General features: G+C 38.9%; 1 protein-coding gene across 1 annotated transcript in view; it reads right to left on the bottom strand.

Moving 5' to 3' along the window:
- Nucleotides 1-17,701, bottom strand: part of RET (ret proto-oncogene) — a 76,804-nt gene extending 59,103 nt beyond the window's left edge. Inside the window, exon 1 of the mRNA XM_042033647.1 lies at nucleotides 17,307-17,701. Coding sequence (XP_041889581.1) covers nucleotides 17,307-17,352 — 46 coding nt within the window. The 5' untranslated portion in view covers nucleotides 17,353-17,701. The remainder of the gene's footprint in view (nucleotides 1-17,306) is intronic.
- Nucleotides 17,702-17,720: the final 19 nt, after the last annotated feature.

The raw sequence follows: 17,720 nt of genomic DNA, 5'->3' as shown, positions 1-17,720 counted from the left end.
CCTTTAAACAAACACCATATTACAACAGGCAAAAGTACTGCCTGATTCTTCCAAATGGAGGCAATACTCAAGAGAGAATCCTACTTAAACCAACAAAAGACTGGATTAACAGCATTTATCTTCTCCCACCATTCCCGCAATGTTGCAGTGTCTCGCATGATGAAATTGATCAGAAATCTCTCTGTAGAGAAACAAAGACAGGTTTTTTCACTAACCTTTTTACTGAAATAGTTAAAAAATTACAGCAATACTTGAGGATAGCAAACAAGAAGACTGTAATATTTAGTTACTAGAACTAAGAGTACTTTTCCATTCACAGACCACAAAGAGCTTTTCCAATATTGGATCTCCATCGCCATAAACTGGAGGAGGAAATAATGGGTAAAGTGGAAGAAATCTGGCCAAGAACTGAAATGAAAAGAAAACCATTTTTTCTAACTCCTCATCTGACATTTTGTCCTCTTGCAGCCTGTCAAGCTCTTCTTGACAAGCCAGTGTGCTGCCCTCTCAGAAGCCAAAATCCCATGAGATCATGGAGGTTATTCTTTTCCACATAAAGAATCCTGATGTGCAAAAGCTCTGACAATAACCTGTTCATTCAACTTGCCATTATTTTCCCAGGTATGAACAAACCTTCCTTCAGATACCTACACAAATTTTCTTCCTCAGGCTTTTATATCCACGCCTCTTCAGTGCTCCTCGACCTCTAAGGCTAAGAGTGAAAAACACGCATTAGCGGCAGCATATTCATCACTGTGTGCCTTAAAATCAGAGGAAGGCACTTGATTTCCAGTAAGAGCATCTATTTTCATTCCACCACTAATCATCTCACTGCAATGTTTTCCCTAAACCACACTTAATGTTTTTATTAAGAAATTAAATCTAATCATGAATGCAGGGATATGAACTACAGTTTCAGGGACTTGTCCTGCCAGGCTATACACCACCAGACTGTAAAAGCAATCATGCTTTTTAAAACTCTGTATTTCTTCAATGAACTCACTGCTCTTACTGTGCCAAATGAAATTCTGACAGGGTCTCAAAACCAACACAAAAGGTGAAATGAAACTTAATGAGAGTTTTGCAGCTGAAATCCACAAAGCTTGATCCTATCCAAAGTTATTTCATTTCTGTCACAGGAGGAAAACTCATAATAGACCTTAAGCTCCCTCTGAACACCTCTGTTTTTTCAAACAGACCCATATTAGCAGTGTATTAGCAGTCACAAATGCTAGTCTAGACATTACAGCTACAGCCTCCTTCTTTAATCCTCTCTGGCTCATATATATCTGCATGCACTAGGCTGTGTTCATCCACGTGGTTTTCCTGGCAATTTGGATCTCTCAAGGACCCTGGCCTGAATATTGCTCTAGAAATAGCCAGTGCATCAGTTTTACTTATAAAAGTGATTAATCGAAGACTCTAAGCTGTTACTACCTTGAATAGGAAATAAAATGTCACTCAGCAAGCCATAAATCATGAAAGTTGCCAATAAAAGCACCTGAACCGTACAAGTCAGAATCATGCAAAGCTACTATCTGGAAAAAGGTACATCCTTGCAACAAAATAATACCAATTACTTGTGTTATTAAACAGCTATAAACTTTTCAGATAATAGCTGACTTTGTGCAAAATATCCTTCCCTGATTTATCATGGATAATAAGCTTATGGATGCAAACATTCAGGCATTTTTAATTTTTTTTTAAGGGTGTGAGTCTTAAGGATTGATCCAAGGCCTCTGAAGGCAGCAGTGCTTGTCAATGTTTGGACAAAATCTGAACGTTTTGGTGGATGCCAATGTTATCTCCTACTAGTTCATTTATTTATTTAATTTCCCCCCCCTTAATAATTTAACACACTGACACCAAAGAACTGCTTGATTCTGAAGTAACATATCGACTTTGTAAAGAGTAAATGAAACTAATTAATTCATTTAGTAAAATTTACTTATAATGACAATACATCTATCATAACAAGATTAATTTTATCAAGCACTCTATTAGCTTGTAAAGAAATACTGTAAAATAAAAGCAGTCTTGCTGGCACATTGTATTGTCTTCCATAAGGTGTTTGCTAAACAGTGTAGCTATATTGTGATAGTGGCTTTCACTGTAAATCTGTTTCTCTCATCAGTGTTGTTTTCTCTGTTTTCAATAAATCTCTTTTGCATGTGGCAGTGTAGGAAGAAAAAGCACTGCAGTAAGGCAACTCCTACTCTACAATGATTGTGGAGGAACAGCGTTATTTGTTTTATTTATGTCTGACAGAGCTAATGTAGAAATATATAATGTATGTAGCACGCTAAAATGTGCAACGACAATTTAAGACATGCAAGCTACCATGCTTCCACTTCTTCACAGCAGGAATGGTGCACAACAATCACTAACAGAGTCTGCAATACCTGGATCTTGCAGTTTTCTAATAAATCAAATGGCCTGGTGAAGAAAGATATCTTAAGTTACACAGTTCTCAGGAAATTAAAAATGCTTCAGAGTACATGACACCTATCAAGAGTTGTGAATAATTATAATCATAGTCTAACAAAACCAATCTACTTCATAATTTTTTTACAGTGCTTTTGACTGCCATACCTAAATGCTGCCTAAGTAAATTATTTCTATACTCTAAGAGTGGCTGTAACAGAAGCATCTGGTCTTTCCCCTGCATCTCCAAACTGAGCCTCCCAGAGCACAGGGCTGTCTTTAAATTTGTCTTGGACTTAGTGTTTCCTAAGGTTTTTTAGAACATGTAGGAAGTGTATTGCTCCTGTTTCCACCCAGTCTTTTCACTGTCCATGTTACCCCATGAGCAAATAGTCTGAGCCTGAATTTTCATGTGTTTTGCTCAAGATCTTACAAAATGCATTGCTCCAGAAGAACACAGCAAATGAAAAGGTAATGCTCTTGACTTAGCAGGAATGTTTTCTTGATCCCACCCCTCCATCTGCAGAAAATGTCATTTCTTTGAAGCAGCTAATGACAGGAGCAACAACCTGGATGTCAACCACACCAGCAAGATTTTGCACAGCAGAAGCAACCCCAGGTGATGAACAGGAAGTATGGATGGGACTGCCATGTGAAGAGAGCCAGATACAGCTTGTTTCTGAAAAAAGTAACTCTCTGAAATATCTTTCCATGGCTTGTTATTACATTAGATTTTTCTTGTTCCCTTGCTGCAGCTGTCTGTAAGAAGAAAATTTTAAAAAAGCAAACACAGGTGTTTACCCAAGGATCAATTCACCTGCTGTTCCTCTGCTCCACCTGCCCCTGTTGCTCACTACCTGGCCCAGCCATACAGCTGAGATGACTCATCTCTGCATGAGTACATTTTTAAATGATCTATTTTCAGGCTTGGTTCTGTAAAAGGAGAAGGAAGGATAAAGACCTTTCTTTAATACCACATTATTTATCTACTTTGCATCACTCTTTTACCTTTTCTGAAACAGCAAAAGCATAGTGGCTGAAGCCTCCAGACTTTTGAATGCCAGGCTAATGTGCAATTCACCCCTTTGTAATGAAAGGCATCATAATTCATGGGCATCTGCATTGTCCTCCCCCACATAACAATTTACTGAAGCAGCGAAAAGGAAAGAGCTTTCCAAGTTTGTTGCAAAATTTCAGATCCGTGTTTGAATGGGGTTGATGGATTTCCAGAAGCAGAGTGGAGTGCTCTGCTTTGAATTAGCCATTATCTTTTACATCCCTCCATGTTCCTGTCATCACAAAAGAAGATGAGTTACCCTTTAACTTACTGTAGAATAATCTCTGACTACCAGCAAAGGGGTAGTTAATGCTATTGGCAAGGATGATTTAGGAGACAATTTCAAAGTTCAGCTAACTATAAAAACAGAAGTCATACTAAAACAGCCTCATTCATTCTGCATACCGAGTGTGAGGGAAGCAGGGCTTAATACCACAAGTGCTGGGAGATGTGACAGTGTGATGCAAAACAGCAGTTTCCCACTTTCTCCGCTGACAAATGTATCCCGCTTTGCTGACAGGAATAGGTGTTCATCAACCACTGCTAAAATACAATAGATTAAGTATGAAATCAGTGCCCAGAGCAAATCTGACAGGCCTAAGTGTATGAAGAGGAAATCCTCACCTTACAGATCCAGCAGAAAATCCTGACTTTACAACTTCCATATTTAAACAAACCAAGTAACCTGATAGGTGCAGACAAAGGCTTGATTCTAAACTTATTTTTAAACATATTTTTAATCCTCCTTTAACAAAAATGTCCGTTGTTTCAGAAAGTCACAAGTTCTTTTCTGTGCCTTAAGAATAGCAGCAAATGCCCTCAAGTTGACAGTCAGAAGTTTTCTTTGCTTTGACTTTTTTCTTTGCCTGGCTTGTTACTTTTACACACATATAGACATATATATACATATAATTAAGTTGTTTCCACACAAAACCAAACCCCTCTCAAAAAAAAAAAAAAAGAGAGAGAAGGAGCAACTGTGTATTCAAAATTCAAAATTGTTTAACAAAAGCTTTGTTATGGAATATTGTCATCTACAAGAGGGGTTCCCAGCATTTTGTATCACTATGTCCCTCAATCCTCATCCTCTTTTCAGGACCAAATGCATGTTTATCATCAAGGCTTTAACTGCAAGCACTACTGAAACAGTTGTTTAGTAAGGCTTCTCAGGTCTCTACTATGGCTAAAAGTCCATCAGAAACCTACAGTTCAACAACCAGTGATCAAAAGGTAACACATTTCCCCGTGGATATTCAGCTGTCAGAGGCACAATAAAGAAACACTGACACTGAGACAAAGACCACACCACCACCTGTCAATCATGTACTGAAGTAAACCATAGTTTGAGAAGTACCACTCCAGAAAGAGTAAACCCAAATAAAGTGGTATATATTTATCTGTGTACTTGACAGTAAGTTGACTCTTAATTTCATGATGAGAAACACCAACTCTTAAAAATGCAAAAATGCGAAGTGCCTTAAATGCACCTGATTCTCCACCAGCATTTGCAAAATAACCGGAACATTATTTAGGGAGATCAAATCAGCAAAACAGTCCATGTGGCTTATTTAATTTCCAGTGTACTCGTTTTATGTCACACTTCATGTATCACCATACAACATCTCGTTATTAAAAACCACCCATATATACTTAAAACAGAGAGCCCATGCAAAATTTCTGTGCAATACTCCATTGGTAGGATTGCTAGGTGATTTCTGACTACGGCTTGAAGACCCTTGTTAAATACTGACCAAACTATGGCAGTGATCCTGATGCCCATCACTGGCCATTTGTTCCCACAACAATCCAAATGGATAACTCGTTTACCCAGACAGCTCTACAGAAACATCAGCAACTAGAAAGCTGCTAATGACCACACTTAACTGACTTTAAGACTTCAGTGTTAATGTCTCATTGAGATAAGTGGAACAATCCCTCACTTTCACAGTTTTTATTCCAAAGTGATTTGCAAACTCTGGAAGTTGTCACCAAATGTGTCTTTCATAACTTGATGTTGGGAAAAGTTACCACAGCAAAAGGAATAGAAACACTGTGCTCTCAGAAGCAAGTATAGCATCTTTAAAAGAAAAAAAACCCCACTATTAATAGTGACAATATCATTCTTGTTTTAATTATTTTACAGCCCACAGGTTGAAATCTAGGTGAGAAATCTGTCTTCATTAAGTAATGCTAAAAAGGACTATGACATCATTAAACATACAAGCGAACCATTATATGAAAATCTTGCCCATTCTGTTCTTTTGTATTGACAGTTTCCTGGTTTTTTAAGCTTCAGTCTGTTCTCCCTCATACAGTAAAATTGGTATTAGGAACAGAAAAGAAACAAGCATTTTAACATCCACTTTATTGAAATTTTCCGAGGCAAGTAAAACAGGCACAGAAGCTGAAGTGCAGCACCTGAATTAATTTCATTGTGGTTTTTTATTAGCTTAATTTCTTATCGCATTGACAATTTTTTTTAAGCTCATTCCTTCAAGGTTATGTTTTGGAACTCTGGTCAACCCTAAGTCCACGTTGACATTTAATAAAAGAAGGTACAGGCAAGCCTTTGCATAAAAGACTTCAGAGTTGTTACCATTTTGGCAATATACTCCCTGATCCCAGATCTACACCCACTATCTGGCAGTATCTAAGGGCAGTCGTAATTAAAGCTATTAGAAAGAGTTATCTGTTGTGAAAAGGGAAAAATGAGGTTTTTCAGTTTCTCTGAATCACCTCTGTGAAAATAATGCTCCTTCCTATCTTTTTAATGAATGCAGAAAGAGCTAAGGCTCAATGTTTTCATTCTATTGTGAGACCGACTGGACTCACAAGCTATTCAAAAGTTAAATGCAGAAAAAAATCCAAATAAAACTTTCTTCCAAGACAAAATCACATGTCTAAACAATCACAGATGCTGTGACAGTGTCTGCACTCTCTATCAGGACATTTGGAAAGACAATCACATACCCAGTGCAATTCCATTTTCAATAGCAGTTCCACACATCTGTAGCTTTCTGTCCAAATGCCAACAAAGGTGACAAAGTAACAATTCTGCTTCAAATCAAGACTAGCTAGGATTGAGTTCAGTCCTTGGAAAGGAGGAACAATAGTCTTTCTCCTCTTCATAGTGATTTCCTGTGTCTTTCTTGCTTTCAAAGTGGAATAAAAGCTATTGTTATGTCATGCTGGTATGTACAGGATAAACAAAAATCTTCTAAGAATGGGAAATAGGATAACATTATAGGATTGCACCATATTCCCCTCGAGTTTCACAAAACACCTTATCATCAGTTCCTCCATGAGACCAGTGCTGCCAACCAACAGTAGTTAAGTAGCTCATGTCCCAAACCCCATTTTAAATTAAGCATATTTAAACATAAACATTTAAACTGAAAATGCGAAACTATAACGAATGCAGTAGAAGATGCTAACTGTAGAACAGAACCAACAGCAGAAAAATACAAGCTGCAGTTCTTCAAAGATTAACATCTAACAAAGCATTGCACTGATAAAAGGGAGAGTTCAGCAGCAGAAGTCAAAGACAGATAAATGGTCCCGGCAATTGCAATTTAGGATTCAGGCTGGAAAATATTGACAGTAGAGTTATAATCCCAATGCTAATTTTTTTCATGCTCTCTCTGCTATCATTAAATTCTCATTTCACAAGAGCTGCCTACCAAACCATAAATCCAGTTTAACTCTTAAGAAAATGGATCCTCAAATCCTGTGTCTACTTCAACAAACATCATCACTCCAATGTGTTTTCATTTTTTATCTGAAGAAAGCAGCACTCTCTGCTCTTCTGGGTGACAAGGTTAGGCCCTATGTATACAGACTTTTTCAAGGCCTTAATTGGAAATGCTCAGTGCCAGCATGAGGTCCCCAACTCATTCCCTGGGATTTGAGAATGCTGAGCATGGAATTAGAAATTGATTTTTGAGATGACAAAGACCATCACATATCAAATACATCCCTGGGGATACAAGAAGCTCGCCTTGACATCAAAGGCATCTAACTCCTGTCTATTCAGCTGTTGATGATTAACAATATAAGTATTTTGATACCAACTCTCAAATTGCATTAACTGCAGACTAAGTTATCGTGATCTTGTAAGGAGCCCTGATTGACCAAACACCAGACATTAACTTCAGCAGACATACACAGGCTGCATTTGTCCTGTTTCTTACAGCCTAAGCACAAAACCGTAAGAAGATGAAGTCAAAAGTTTCCAAGAGAGGTCATCTAACTCATCCAAGGTAGGATTGATTAAACATAACCAACATCAGTACACTGCCGTCCCACCTGTTCTTAAGATACTCTCAATTAACAGAAACTGAACAATCACTGCAGACAACAGATCCTTGTAGTTCCCTGCTACCAAAATAAGTAAAAGTCTTTGCTACCAGTCTTATTACACTGACAAATATAACTACTATATTCAAGCTAAACTGAGTTTGTTATGACCAATCTAAATATTTAAATAATGTACATTTCCTTTATTGTCTCCTGGAAGTTGTGTTGTGGACAAACACATTCTGAAAGGCCAAAGTAGAGACTTGTACAGATTTTTCCCCTTGCTTTCTAATTGCCAGGTATTTAGGATGGCTCTGCCATGATGCCAAAATGGCTTTGCAAAGACAGAGGACAACATTTTTCCAATAAACTAAAAAATTCACACCCAACTGCTGCATGATGCCAGGGAAACAAGGATTTAAGAAATTATTGGGAAAATTATAAAAACACAAATAAAAATAGTCTATGGCAGCTAGATTGAAAAAAAAAAAGGTGGAAGGGGAGCATCAAAAAGATAAGTAAAACCTTGGGCTTTCTACTACTGCTTATTTTCTTTAGGCATTTACTGCCCTAAAACCTTTGGTCCAACCTTCATTTCAAATTTTATCAGACTAGAATCTAAGAAAATAAATAGTTAAAAAAAGACCCTTTTTCCAACAGCAGGCTCTCAATGCCTTCAGTGCTTCAGTAAGAAAAAATAATATTATAAATGTTTCTGGTTTTCACAGAGCTTTTAAGGGTGATCTGTCGCAGTCTCTTAAGATGATCCTGTTTGTTGTTAAATTTACAGAAACTAACTTTTAAAGTCTCCTTTTTTAAGTAAAAAGAAGTCTGGAACATATATGTTATAAACTCTCTCACTAGCCAAAAAGTCCTTAGCAAAGCAATTCAGGACAACTTTTCTAATCTTCACAAAGGCAAAAGTTTACCAAAGCAATAAAACTGTTTAAAATGCCTTCTCATCTAGAGCATGTCAGCAATGCTGAATTGAAATGTGCAATAAAATTTATATTACAGCCATATTGTTTCCCCTTCATTACTTTAAAACATGTATGCTCAAACCCAAAATCTAAACATTCCCATTGCTTTTTTTGTTTCATAATTGCAATTGGGATGAGCCATTTTATGCAGATCATCTTCCTCAGTCCTTTTTACTTCATTGGCATCCACAAGCTCAACTAGAGAAAGCTCTACCCAGAATTGCTGAAAAGCAGTAACAGACAATCATATTTTTTTTTTTAATATTTGTTTCTGTGTTTCTCTCCAAAGACACTGTGACTATCAAAATGCAAATGGGGCACCCAATACCTAACTCACACTTCAAAGGTAGCACAAGGGAGCTAAGGTAGCACCAGAAGCTGTTGCCAAACACCTACAGCCCAGGGAAACAACGGTCCTACGGAAAGGTGTAAGGGCATCGCCCCTGGTCTGAGGGAAGTTAGACTAATAAGGCTACTCATTAAAACTATCCAGTCAAATTAATTACTCTCTCTATATATACACACAGAGAGAACTTTGTTCATGCTGTCAGTGAAAAGTATCTCAGATATGTATCTTAGTCACACTGAGCAAGTGGTCAGGATCATTGTACTTAAACCTCAGGTGACAAGGGAGGACAAAGACATCCAAACCAGCTCTAAACAACCTAGCCTCGATATTGTAAACTAAGGCAATACCTAGCTCTGTGCAAGCCAGCCTCACCTACGTCTGAGCAGTAAGACGTGCAGCTTCCAAACTAGATGAATCTTGGTATTCTCCACGCATTAAAAGAATCTGAGACATTATTTTGACTTGTAGTGTGTTGGTCCCACAACAGGAAATCCTGCACCTCGCAGCCGTTTCAGTTGTCAGACAGCACACACCAGGAAAGGGGAACTTGACGTGAAATGGGAGCCAAGAGAAATCTGGCACCTTGAATGTACTGCCAGAGAGTTTTAACTCCGGGAACTGCTGCGCAATTCTTCACAGGGCATTGATGCAGCAGTCCCAGTCTAAAATGCTTTGCTGATATGGGATAAAACTAAGCACATGCCTAAGTACTTCAGAGATGTGAGAAGGCTCCACTCAAGTGCTTTACGAAATTATGACTTCTCACTGTAGGTGCCAAAGCAGCACTTTGTTGTTGTTAATAATCAGCACTGGATACTTTCTCCAAAGGTCCTGTTGGAACTTCCCAGTCATCACAGTGCAATTTCACATGACAGCCAATGCCCTCCACCCAAATCAACTCTTATTCCACTACTCCCAATTTTAATTTTTGATTTCTTTTCCCCCGGAAAATAAACTTCTTTTCCTAGTAAAATCAAAACTTTAAGCCTCTTCTAGATGAGACTTCTTTGGATTCTTTCTTTTCCCCTTGCTGTTATTTAGATTTCATGAACAGCACACTTTTGACTTACAGTCTTGCACACCACAATCTGGCAATATAAATGTGTTCATATAATTTCCTAGTGTCTGCTTTTATTCTGTGTAAAAGAAAGCTTGATTGCTGCCCTAGAGTACATATACATTTCAAATTCTCTGGTCTTCTGAGATGACTGACTGCCATAAACATATGTATTAATCATTCTATACTGGGTATTGCTATCCAAATAGACATAATTTTCTTTGACTTTATGCTACATTTTATTTGCATTAATCCAAATTATTACTCCCCTTCTTGACCAAACATCAGGAACAGTGGCAGTCAGTACCTTCCTCCCAAAAGCACAGCAGCAACATACAGAGCTACTTTTAACATGAGAGGTAATTTTTAAGCAACGCAGTGGCAGAGAGTGGAAAGAGAACCTAGAGAATCTAATCCATTCTCACCAACATCTTGTGAACCACTGATATTTTTTACATCCTTCTCTTTGCATAGAAATACTTTTCAGTGTCTACTTTAAGATAATAGGGTATGGAAGGGCATCTCATCAACAAAGACAAAAAGCTCCAGAAGCCAACCAATGTAGAAGAATCACCTCTTAAGACAATCAAAGGAAGCTTCTCTGCATCATCCTTGTTGGGGCCAAACTGAAAGTATCTGCTCTTTATGCAGGAATGGTAAAGAACTACCCACAATTATGCTTCTACTCTTACCAAATCCAGAGAAACCATTATTTGTGTCTTTAAGACACTGCGAGATTTAAGTCTCATCTCCAAGACACCTTTAGAATGGCACTAACAGGACTATTGGATGCCTGCTCTAATTCAGTGGCAAAACTAGCCTTTAAGGGGCTTCAGAGATATATGAAATTCTGGTCTACTCATGTCAATATGAGTTTTTCCATTTCACAAGTGAAAAGAACAGATAATGGAACTGTCCATATCAGAAAACTTGGTGCCGCTGAATTAGGAGAAAAAGCTAGATTTAATTTTATTATCTGAGACTGAAATTTGTCTCACTTAGAAAAAAGCCATAATGGACACTAAAAAAAAAAAAAACCAACAAAAACCAACCACCCATTACAGCAACACAATTAACTTTGTTATGTCAGTTAAATATATTGTTTAATTAGTTTTCTAAATGCATACACTGAAAAGCCATTAGACAGCCATTAGGAGTAATATATCCATTTTCTTTTTACAATCACCTGATTTACAATCAGCCAAATTTCTAAAGTAACTTAGTCAAACAACATTTCTGGCACTATTACCCCAGCAAAGTTTCCAATTCCCTTTTTTGACTGCGATCACTATAATTTTCCCTTAGGCTCTAAAGCGCTGATGATCATCTTCGTTTCATCAGATTTACAGAGCATCTCTTAGGTTAAAATGTGCCTAGTATGTTTATGGTCTCATTTCAAGATCCAGAAATCTGAAACTCTTTAGCTATTTTTATGAAGTAATCTTTAAGAAAACCAGTTTTGTGTTCTTGTCATGTAGGGAAAAAAGAGATCGCTTCAGATAAATTTTAAAAAACCCCTGAGCTCCCAAAGGAGCAAAATCCATCTGGTTATTCACACCTCATCTGACTTACTACTTGATTAACAAAAACTTTCTTAATAACCTTATTAACTAGCAACATATCTACATGAAAACTTGTCAGAAGGCTCCTAATGACTTTGCCAAAACATTTTGGAGTATCTCAACATATCTCATCGATGAAAGAAAAAATCACATTGTAAAAATAAAGCCTTTGAATAGAATTTATTCTGCATCTTCTCTGATGCCATTTTTCATTGATGCATTATCACTCTAGGGATTCTCTAAGCTTTCCCATTGTGTTTTCCCTACTTTGCACCAGCTCCAGTATACCTCAGTTTGGAACTATGTTAGTCAATTGACAATGCATGTGATATTCCAAGGATAAAGTAATTCATGGTGGTACTTTACAGAAAACTAAGAGAGAGAGTGTGAGACAACGAGAAAATGTGTAGCACAGCTGTTAAGTGAATTTGAATCCTGATCTAACCAAACTAATATGCAAGCCTCAAATCTATCCTTCTCCCGCAGTAATCGCTGTACTTATCTTTGCAATGCTTCAGTTACTTGCTTTCCAAAACGTAAGACAGTTACAAAAAAAGAAAAAAAAAATCATCTGGAGAATAAACAATTCCAAAGTTTCTTTAAAACATTTTGGAGAATTTTTAAGCTTTGCTTCTGCCAAACCAAACAAAAGTAGAAAGTAAGAGCTAAGAACAGACCGCAGCATGAATGTGCCTCAATCCTAGAAGAAGATGATCTTAACCTGCTCCTGTAGGCAACAGCCACCTGTGTTCAGGTAGGTTTTGCAATGTTCCTGATACAAACACCCACACCCAATAAGCATTGTCAGGCAATTTTTTACATTTCAAAACCAAGAGACAATTGCAGTCCATCACCAGCTGGCACCACTTACGGCTCTGCCGGAAAGCATGCCAACGTCTGAACAAAGCAAACCCTCTCCTCACCGCAGACAGGCACTAAATGACCTTTACACAACAAGGCTCCCCAGAAAACACCAAGCTTCTAGAGTGTGGATTTTTTCCAACCCATGGCATATTTGTGTTTGCTAGTTTGCTTTATGGGAGAGAAAGCAGCCTGGAGGAGCAGGACCAGTAGTGCAAAGCCAAGCATGAAAATACAGCAACAAGTGAACAAATCCTTTCCCTCCTGCCAGGGGCCAAATTGGGGAACAAGGGAAGAAATGAAAATTAACAAAATACATGTGTTTTCACCAGCCCTGTCTGTCATTTCAGTAAAAAAAAAAAAAAAGTAAGAGACTATGACATGACATACAGATGGAAAACTGATGGTGGGCATGCTACCAAATAGGCATCTTGCATTCAGGTGCTGAACCCACACTGTTGTACAGACTGACTGCTGATGTTAATGCTACGAGAAATCTTGCCTGTTAATCAAAGACTAACAAATGAGCTTTAAGCATTAAAATGCTGGCTTTTTGTTATCTTCGTATTCATTTCCTTCATACTGTCTCTATGATAGTAACAAAACCCTTGAATGAAGCCAAAGACCAAGACTCCAACTAACTGACTGGCAGAAATAATCAAGCCAATAGCACATACTGCCCTGACTGACATCCTGAGAAGGCGGCACATAACAATGAAAAGTACAGGGAGCTAAATATAACACAAATATGGATCCTATTAGCATAAATTAAAAAACCCCAACACAGTAAATTACTTTCTATGAAATGGAGAATGCTGCAGGAGGTGAACTTCATTGCAAAATTTCACTTGTGAAGAAACTGGAAGGTGAAGGACCTGAGAATGGGAATAAAATGAGGGAGACATGAAGCCTAGAGGGCCACAGAGGGCCCAGGCACCTTCCTCGGTAGCTCGCGGGAGCACTGGGATGAACCCCAGTGAGTGCTGTGCAACTGAAGCAGCAGTTTCACGGTCCAATGCAGGCCACAGCAGGTGACCTGAGAGAGAACAAGTGCCACCAGTGGGCCGTGAGGTGCCTGGGGAAGAGCCAGAAGGTAAGATGATGAACCTCTGGGCAGAGAAAAATCACAAAGTAGGAAGGAACCAAAGCGTCATGATTAATACTCTTTTTCCTACCAAAAAGAGCAGCAGGGTTTGAAATTCCCACATAACTGTTTGATCCTTCCCAATGAAGACACATAAGATCTAATCAAGTGCCGCTCATGTTCCTCCACAGATTCCCTTCACCCTTTGCCCACAGTCAGGGTTATAATAAAACAAAAGAATTTTTATTTTACAATGTAAAATCCGGATCACATATTGTCTGACCGCATATATTGTCTGACCAGACCACAGCTTAAAAAAACCAGGCACACCAATTATGTCTGTCTTAGCCCACTTCCTGACTCAAGCCAATGGTCTGCGCTCCACCATTTGATCTGATCAGCACTGGTTTGATCTAAAGGTATGAGTGCACAGGAGATCTTTTATTTGGCAGAATCACATAGGTGTTCTTTTCCTAGAGAAAGCATGCATTTTCTATCATGAAACACAAATATTATGTGAAATATCCACACTTGAGGGAGAAGAATGTCAATATTTACAGTTGGTTTCTGAAGTTAGTCTGTCCTTGATCTGGATGCATGAGTTGAGCCTGGACTTGCTGTAAATTGTAACCAGTCAAAATATTAGCAGCAGTCCTAGCAGCATGGAAATGTACTGTAAGAATTGATCCCAAACAGTCCATAAATGAGTATCAGAACTAGTACATTCATCAGTAGTTTTATATCACAGTCAATAAAGTAGAAAAAAAGTTTGAATCATCTATATTCAAGAGTACATTGTTGAAGTAGGATCCATATTATTTCCATGAGACCGTTTCCCTTCCAATTTTACAAAATATGCATGTGTAATGCTTACAAACTTTGCTTTATTCACTGAAATTATCTCTTCAAAAGTATTCCCTCTAATAACAAAAATTACCTTGCAGACAAGACAATCCTACCAAGTCTTTCCCACAGGCACTCTTTTCTACATTTAAGTGAACAAGGTCCTCCTCTGATATCAGTGAGCTTTCAGAAATGAACCAAAACTCCAGCACCAAACAGCCATGCACCATGATGTACAAGCAAACACCCTGAAGCCCTACAACTGACAAGATGTAAAACTTTTTCAAAAGACATGCGCACACTCCACAATAAAACCCTGCATTTCTTTCAATTGGTAAAAGAGAAAGAAACCTTAATTTGGGAAGAAACATTCCTTTTATTTTTGCTATTTCCAGGCTACTGCATGTTAAGAACAGCGCCTGCAAGAGACTCACACATTGCCTGTGGTGCAAAAGCACCAAGGCTACACCTTTCTGCTTCAGAACAAATGGTCCAGTGTGCTTTTTGAAGCCCACCAATACAAAATAACCAAATCTAATCCTTTCAACTAACAGCACGCTCACCAGATTGATTATGCCGGCTCACTCAGTAAAATGCTCTGCGTTTGTTGGGAGCACATGTTTTACCAACTATGGCAGTTTTAAGCTTTCCAAAGCCTCACATTTAGATACACCAAAGATGTACCAACAGCAATTAAGTGTAAGGGTAGCACTGCAGGTTAACTTTGGGTGGGAATCCTCTATGATGAGGTCTTCCCAGGTGAGAGAGATTCCTGCACAACACCTGGCAAGAGCACGAGAGTTACCACTGAAGAATCCCTGGCTTTCCCCTGGGATGGAGCCCACTGAAGTTTCACTGCATTCCCCGTGAAGGGAATGCATCATCACTCCTAAGACAGCTGTATTTCTAAACTGGAACTCTATGCACACAGGGATTTTGCTAGTACCTCCAAAACATAACACCTCATCCTACCTCTGTTGTAGTCTCAGCTTTTATTACATAAAAGCAAATTAGTGTCACACATCTAAACAATGTGAAACAGTGCGTCTCACACCAACGCTACTAATACACTGGACTTCTTGAAATAACTATGAATACAATTACCCTAAAGTGTGGACATAAATGTATATAACTTTTCTTCCCCATAGTTTTAGTAGAAACTAAGGGGAATCAAGTATTAAGCTTCAGCAGTCAGAGCTGAGAGCATAAGCAAAATATTTACAATTATAAGCAAGCAGTATCCAAAAATGTCTACTTGGCAGCCTACCCTACTCAAATAAATTAGCTTCTGTATTATTCCTCCAAACTAAGGGCAGATCCAAAAGTTAACAATTTGTGGCTACATGTAATAATAAGAAGTCTTTGAAACTATTTCCAACTGCTGAGGTCTGTGACTTAGAAAGGTTTAGATATCTATCTTGAGTGGAGAAAACACCTTTCCCATTTGAGAGTTTCAGAATGAAATTCATGTAAAGTTGTACAACTAAAAGTAAAATCAAATGGTGGCCCAACTGAACGGGAAATGATGCAGAAAAAAAAAAGTCTCATGAGAAAGCAGCTCCGGAGTTCCTAACACCAGCTAGTTCAGGATGTGCAATAATCTGGGGTATCACAGCATGAATCGAAGTAAACTCATCTGTCCAGCTTAAACAGAAGTCACTGAAAATCATCTTCAAGGAAATGCATGTGAATCATTTTGGCTAATGAAAACATACCCCTCAAGCTGAAGAACTTACATAAATTACATTTCTCCTAATTCTGCCAAAAACATTAAAGAAAATGGATTTGCCAAAGATAAAAGCAAAGTAGGCATGATAGATCATCCATTAGCAATACAAGTACGGCTAATTCCTCTTGACAGTGAAATGTCTTGGGATACAACCCACTTTATTTTTCTTACTAAGTGTTTAGATGCAGTATATCCTACACATTTTATCCCCATATATCCTAGATTTCACTACCAGTGAAATTTTACAAAGATCAGGCCTTAACAATAATGTATTAAGAAGAGAAAAAATAAGGGCAAATTAAAGTATTTTAGCATACTAAAGAAAAAAAAATTAAAAATAAAACAGGAGCTTTATAATTTCTGCAAGTACAGAAAGTAGTTTAAAACGGTGCGAATTAATACAGTTAATCTGAAATAATAACAAGAAGGAACAAATCACACTCCTATGGGGAATCACAAGGGCATAATTAATATTGCACTCTACTCACTGTTAGACCAACTAGTGAACTACTGGGCTGGTTCGGGCTTTACTTTTTATCATAAATGCATTTTTGGTGTGCAAGGTTGTACTGCATTCTCTAGCATACAACTTTGATTTATTCATGTAAACGTCAGAAATCCATCAGCAAACAACGCCATATGGAAGAAAAAGAGATATAATGGATTTTCTGTTTGCTTTAGAAACTTGACATCTGTGGATAGCATCATCTAAGTTACAATCCAATCACTTTTCATATTCTGGTCATTTTCATTTACCAATCCAAAACGCATTTTATCTGATGATACAAAAAGCTGTGGGAGAGGGATAACAGAGAAGAAATCATGTTTTAAAAACTTAAAATGGGAATATACTTTAATATTTTCCCTTTCACATCATAAATTTAGAAAAAAGCAAACTCACATCTGTTCTAACTCAGCTTTTTAAAAAGGAAGAAAACGTATTAGGATTATTTATATCTTGTCTGTATTTGTGGCAAGATTTTCGGAGCCGGAGCGAGCCACTAGCAGCACCCATCACCTGAGCTCCGCAAAGTTCCCGGGGGGCCGGGCTCGGCGGTACTTACCCCCGCAGAGCAGGAGGAACCCGGCTGTCCGCGCCGCCGAGCGCATCTTCCCCGCGCTGCTGCGGCCCCGCCTCGGCGCTCCGGGCAGCACCGGCCGGGCTGCCGGACGGTCCGCGGGCTCTCAGTCGGGCCGGCCCATGGCCCGGGCCGGCGGCAGCGGGCCGCGATGGGACGCACGGAGCCGAGAAAGGACGGGACGGCCGCGCCGGCTTGCTTCTCCGCCGGTCCTTCCCTCGGTCCTCCTGGGTCCGGTGCCGCCCCGCCGCCACCGGCCGGGAAAAAAGCGCCTCGTCCCCTCAGCGGTGCCGGCGCCTCTCGGGCTCTGCGGGGAGAATCGAAGTCACCAGCGCAGCTCCCGCTCCGCCGCGCCTGCCTCCGAACCCCAGGATCGCAGAGATCGGAAGAGCGTGGAAT

The sequence above is a fragment of the Corvus kubaryi genome, unplaced genomic scaffold, assembly GCF_017639235.1.
Source record: "Corvus kubaryi isolate FWS band 111438036 unplaced genomic scaffold, C.kubaryi_AGA036_p1.0 37357, whole genome shotgun sequence".
NCBI classification, from domain to species: domain Eukaryota; kingdom Metazoa; phylum Chordata; class Aves; order Passeriformes; family Corvidae; genus Corvus; species Corvus kubaryi.
The sequence above is the reverse complement of the archived record's forward strand: the minus strand, read 5'-3'. Positions and strand labels throughout refer to the sequence as shown.